This window comes from Scleropages formosus, chromosome 11, assembly GCF_900964775.1.
Source record: "Scleropages formosus chromosome 11, fSclFor1.1, whole genome shotgun sequence".
In the NCBI taxonomy this organism is placed as follows: Eukaryota; Metazoa; Chordata; class Actinopteri; order Osteoglossiformes; family Osteoglossidae; genus Scleropages; species Scleropages formosus.
Window position 1 is genome coordinate 904,358 of NC_041816.1, and position 6,000 is coordinate 910,357.

The 6,000-nt window shown below is 45.1% G+C and overlaps 1 protein-coding gene across 1 annotated transcript in view; it reads left to right on the top strand.

Annotated features, from left to right (window-relative positions):
- The window catches only part of adamts7 (a disintegrin-like and metallopeptidase (reprolysin type) with thrombospondin type 1 motif, 7), a 60,234-nt gene extending 55,605 nt beyond the window's left edge, over positions 1 to 4,629 (top strand). The window contains exon 24 of the mRNA XM_018752369.2: positions 3,240 to 4,629. Within this exon, the coding sequence (XP_018607885.2) occupies positions 3,240 to 3,388 (149 nt within the window). The 3' untranslated portion in view covers positions 3,389 to 4,629. The remainder of the gene's footprint in view (positions 1 to 3,239) is intronic.
- Positions 4,630 to 6,000: the final 1,371 nt, after the last annotated feature.

The window sequence follows — 6,000 nt, forward strand, 5'->3', positions numbered from 1 at the left end:
AGGAGGTGATCTGGGCCCACTTAATGCCAAAATTATCGATGATATATATGGGGGTATAACATCATATACTGTTTTTCCATGGGGATATACAAGGCAAGGAGGAAGACTGATTGAAACTCATTTCTCTCTCATCTTTTGTTGTGTCCTGGGGGAATGGTGGTTCAAGTCAGGGTGGAGGGCACATAGGAGATGGGAGGATCGCGTGGGTTGCAAGACCCATTGTGAGACGCGACTGCAGCTGCGACCTTTGACACTCTGATGTCATGCTGCCCTGTGAAGTGGTTATATGGGAAAGACTGGCCACAGCGATCAGGCTGGGAAGCAGAGGGACTGGCAGTCTAAACAATGTCTGATTCCATCCCTTTGTCGCAAGATCAAAGGTGCTGTTTATGTCGAAGCTATATTTGAATTATTATTGATTATCCATCACTTTTATTCGGCGTTGCGAACAGCATTATCCATGTATGCAGCTGATAGTTTTTATTGAAGCGGTTTGTGTTCTGCCTGCTGTCTCAGAAGACATTTGCAGTTTCAGACAAATTTGTTTTTTTTTTTTTTTTTTTTTTTTTTTAATTTGACAGTTTTATGAAATATGACTTTTTTGTTCTTTGTTTTTAGCATGTGAAAATGTTTCACGCTGTGTAGTCTGCCAAAGCTGTAGTTCTCACACAGCTATTCTTTTGATAGTCCAGGTTAAAAGGAATCGGAGCTGCAGGTATATTTTCTGTTCTTGTACACAGTTGATTCTCTCTCATCTTAAATAAAATATGCTTTCCTTCATTTCAGAATTGCGCGGTTAGAGTCGAGAGCCAGAACTACGTAGCCGACGTGGCCGTATTTTCAGCCATGATGAGGTTGAATTTTGAAGAATTGTTAAACGGCCTGAATTTCATCCTTCTTTTAATTAGACCTTCAAACTGGTTAGCAAACCAGCGATGTCGTGGATTGTGAAAACTATGAATGGATCATTTAACGGATTACAATTCTATGAAAACCAATCGTTTGCAGAACGTAGAACCCGTATGCTGCGTGTGTGTGCGCGCGTAATACATGCACAGACACATTAAAATTTGAAAATAAAAATCAATAGAGACCAGCAGGTCTCTGCAAGTCTGCGTCTCGGTCCTAGTTCATTAGCAGTTACCCAAGACAAGCGCAAAAACCATTTCCTTCTGCAGCTCTGATAGTAAAACCATCATTACATGGAGGAGGTTCAGCAATGATTCGAGCTGGGTAGGAAGAAGAGGACAGTTTAAAGACAGCTGACATGAGCAGCGGTAACAGGTACCGCAGGGCTCCTCGTGTGCCAGGGGCCTCTACGTCAATCCGCATCCGGACCGCCAGCCTCCCGTCTCATCCCGTTTCATCCCCTCCTTTGCGTCGACAAAGGGAAGCGCGTATCGGGGCAGATCAGCGGTTTGTATTGTGGGCCAGCCTTACTGAAAAACGATTGCGGCTCTGGTAAAACGATATCGCCGATTCCGGGTGGAGCGGGCTGCTTTCTGCACGCCTTGTACGCGGAGCCTGACCCGTGGCAATCGGCAGCAGCACGGTAAAGCCATCATCGCCGCTGCCTGTCCTCCTCTCGTTGCTCCGGTTGCCGAGCCAGGCTCCCCTTCCCTTCCGGCACAAAGAATGGGTTTACGTTACGGCTCCCTGCCCCCTCCCCCACGGCCCCGCGTTTCCGCAGACCTGCTTGGAGTGCTCTCTGAGATTTACGCTTAGCGCCGGGCGTAATGGGAATCGCAGAGGAGCGACTAGTGATTACTCAAATCCCCCCTCCCCCCGTCCGCTGCACTCTGTAATAAGGAAACTGATCTGTTGCCCAGCAAGACATTCAAATAGTTAGAAGCCAGGATGCGGGTGCTTGTAATGAGGTGAATTTCAAGAGCCCAGAAGCACATAGGGCTTCTCTTAAACAACGTGGAACTGTGTGTGTGTGTGTGTGTGTGTGTGTGTGTGTGTGTGTGTGTGTGTGTGTGTGTGTACCTGTGTGCACGTTACAAGTCGAAAGTGCAACCTGGGCAGTACTTGTGTGGGTCGAACTGAAAGCAAAGCAACCCTGAAGGGTCCTACATCTTTGGGAACTGCTGCAGAAGAGCTGAGAAGGCATGTCAGCTCATTTCCTCGTCAAATTTGTCAACAAGACGCCTCTTGAACAGTTTTCGACAAGCGTACTCGCTCTTCTGAAGAGCAGTGTAGCTGTTCTCATCTTGATGGACTGTGAGAGGAAAGCAGAGGGTCCCGCAGAGGGTCCCGTAGTAGGTCCAGGGCCAGAGGCGCGCTGTATATTGTACATGTGAAATCACACACATTTGTGTTTGCTTAACTAAAACTACTTTACATTTATTTATCAGACACTTTTCTCCAAATTTAAAATTAGAGAAACGCAAGCTGGAGTTGCCGATGTACAAAAACGCAGATTCCAACATACCAGCTTCATTTTTTCTTTCTTAACATTTGCATTACCGTTGATTTTTATACAGCTAGAGGACTTGTTGCTCTTACGTTTTTTTTTTCATTTTTTGCTGTTTGGTCATACCTCACCCCATATTTTCTGTGTGGTCAAGCCACTGTGTCTGAAAAGAACCCACAGCTGAGCAGACTGAAGGTGTTATTGTTAAGGCAAGACTGGCTTATTAGAGCTCTCCATACAGGCGCACATGAAAGATGAAAACTGGCCTCAAAGTCAATCATTTCTGTCCTTGAAATGTCTTGCACAAACGGAGCCTCCTATGTCGCAGTGCGGTGCCGAAGCCCGTCCATCAGTCCCCCGTTATTTGCTGCCTTCCTGCCATTAATGGAGGTCCAGAAGAGCAGGGCTTATCTCAGCACCCCCCTGCCTGGTGGGCTTGGCTCTCCGACATGGGCCTTCCCTCGGCGAAGACCGTTCGTTTCCTGAAAGACAACAGGACGCACCGAGTCATCCGACCCGCTTGCTTGTCACAAAGAAGAGGATGCACGAAACGGAAGATTCCGGAGCCCTTTGTTCAGCTCTTCTTTGTTTGCTTTTCTGGGTCTCGTGCTGGGTTCATCACTTTGGAGAACGTGTGCCGCTTTGCCAAAGTACGCTTTCTTCGATGTTGGTTATTTATTTTAATCTGTGATCCTGTCCTTTTCGGTGAGCGATTGAGCCGCGTTTGACTAGGAAGCACTAGACAGTCCTGCTGTATTAATCTCATTCTTGTTTTGTCCATCTCCCCCTTGCTGTCTCTCCCTCTTTCTCCGCCCTCTATCAGGTGAGACGTGTCTGCGGGACCGTTTGACGTTCCGCTTCTGTCAGACCTTGCAGTGGCTGGGCCGTTGCCACCTGCCCACCGTCCGCGCACAGTGTTGCAGGACCTGTGGTCAGATGTCCCGCGGCAACGAGCGCTCCTCCCGTCGTTGAGGCCTACGCCAGGACCCATGTGTGCATGTGCACTTACGGTCTCTCTGTCTTTCTCTGAGACACACACACACACACACACACACACACACACACACACACACAGAGCAGCTCTCGTTTACTGTTGGCTCGCCAAATCTGATCCCTGCTATAGCGGCAGCTGCGTGTACTGAGGTGAACCCATTCCTGCAACTGCAGCGTGTTGCGAAGCTGCCCGTGGAAGGCTATGCTGTTCCCTTTACTTGTGACTGCTGGTGTCTCACATGCTGAAATGTTTTTCTTCCTATTCTGTGCTTCGGAAAGGTGAGGTTGGGACAATCGCTGCATGACTCACAGCGGTTTTCTTGGCACTGAGCTATGCCAAATGAGTAGCTAGTACGGTACTGTTCCAGAATTACCACCAGACCCGGTTGCTCGCTAAAATTTAATTTCAGATGCAGTGAAATTTAGAGCGTAGCTGTAGATCACAATCAGCTGTTAGGTGCAAAAAGATGTTAATAGTTCCAGTAGGGAAGGAATTTCAATATCCAATTTACACAAAGTCGTGCACAAATGACATGATGATTCAGTTGTTTCTGCAAAGATTGTTTACTGCTACAGATCCAATGTACTCCTGGGAAAGAAGTCCTGAAGCAGCTCTCGAAAGTGATGCTGCAGTTTGGTGCTATTGGTGCCCCCGTGCTCCTGTTATGAGCTATGGGCTTCCCAAAACCCCTTCTCCTCCCATTAGGTGCTGTGGGCCGACTTGCGCACACCCTCCTGCCCCCTCGAGATCGAGACTACCCTGCACCCCCAGTCAGTCAGGGGCTATAATTGCCCTCCTATGGGGTGCTACGGGCTGCCACATGTTGTCCCTACCCCATCAGGTAATGGCTGCCCTGTGCTGTTGCTGTCAGGTGTTAGCTGTCAAGTGCTGTCCCTACAATGTGTTGGCCGTCCAGTGCTGTCCTTGTCAACTGTTGACTGCCCCATGCTGTTCTTGTCAGATGTTGGCTGCCCTGTGCCTTGTTGTACTTGAAGTGTTTTATTCCATTGTTCCTGTATTTCCTATAATTGAGTTACATCCATATTTCTTGGGAGCCAGGTATCCTCTAACAGGTGTTTTTCTTCAGGGATGGCTTGGATGTCAACGATAAATTGTTGCATTCTCTGTGTTTGGTGTTTTGGGCATGATGTGTGGATGAAGAGTTAATTGTTAATTGCAAGTTAATTGTCCGTGTACTGGAGGGTCTCGCTTCATAGACGTGCGCATTCAATGCTCGGTCATCCAGCATCTTGCCATTTATTGCATTCTGGAAGTGCTTAATGTCTACGTTCTAAATGCAGATATGAGCACTTTTAATGTTTAACTTTAGATAAATAATAGTTACTCAGAAGAACTGCTTTGTGTGTGTGTTTTTTTTTTTTTTTTTTTTTTTTTTTTTTTTTTTTAAAAAAAAAAAAATCGTATACCGGATAAAACATTGAGTCATTTTTGAATGACAAAAACTACCAAATGAACAAGTAGTACTTACATGTTGGTACTGATTGTCCACTTTTAAAACCACTTAATCATTAATTCTGAGCCCTTATTTCTGAGCAGTAGTTTAGTCACTTTATACTCTTAATTCCCACTGATAGTACTTTTGTCTCATACTGAAATCAATTTTTTTCTCGTTCCGTTTGAAGAAAAGCTTAGCAGTAGTTATAAACAGCCATTTGTTCTTTAATTAGAAAATCATTTTTGAAACATGGAGAAAAACTGACAGATAAATGATGAGTCACGTTAATGTTATCCAGCGTAGTTTCATTTGTCCTAGCTCTGAGACAGTAATGTCTTCAGTAGTGGAAAGGACAGCATTCTTAATTCAGGGACCAAATCTGTGAATATACAGGTCAAAAAAGGTGATCGTGTGCAGTGGCTTATGCAAATTCGATATTTGGCAGGTGGACACTTTACTCAGAGTTATTAATTTGGACCAATTCCAGCAGCAGTGGTGAAACTGATGGTTCGATTACCTTTTGACACCCTCTGATTGGTATTGAATTCACAAGTATGCCCTGTTCTTGTGTGGCTGATGCCCCGGAGATCCATTTTCTATTTGCGGCTGATGACCAGGAGATGCATTTCCATGTGAAAATGATGTCCTAAAGGTCCGTTTGAACACGTACAGCGGGCTTCTTTACTGCCTGGCATGAAGGTATTCATAGGCCTGCTTGAGAGAGCCTGTTATTTTCCATCTACAAGAGGGATTGTAAATGTCTTGATTGTGAAACCGCATTTGTGACATCATTTGGGATTCAGCGTTCACTTTGGAAAGCACACAGCACACAAAATCTGTCTTTAAACTGCATAAAATTGAGAATAAGACTTTTTTTTTTTTTTTTTTTTTTTTGTGAAATACCATCAATGGGTTTTTGATTAATAGTACATTTTGATTTCGGAACTTAATTTTTTTTTGACTTGTGTATTTATACCACTCCAAATAAAACAAAATTGCTTCAAATCTATTTATAGTGAATTACTTCAATTGTCTGTAATGGTGATTGACTCTCGACTGATTCTCAATATGAAAGTGCAGGCGATGCAATCACATCTCATCACGCCTTATTCCTTCTGACTCGGCGGTTGCAGG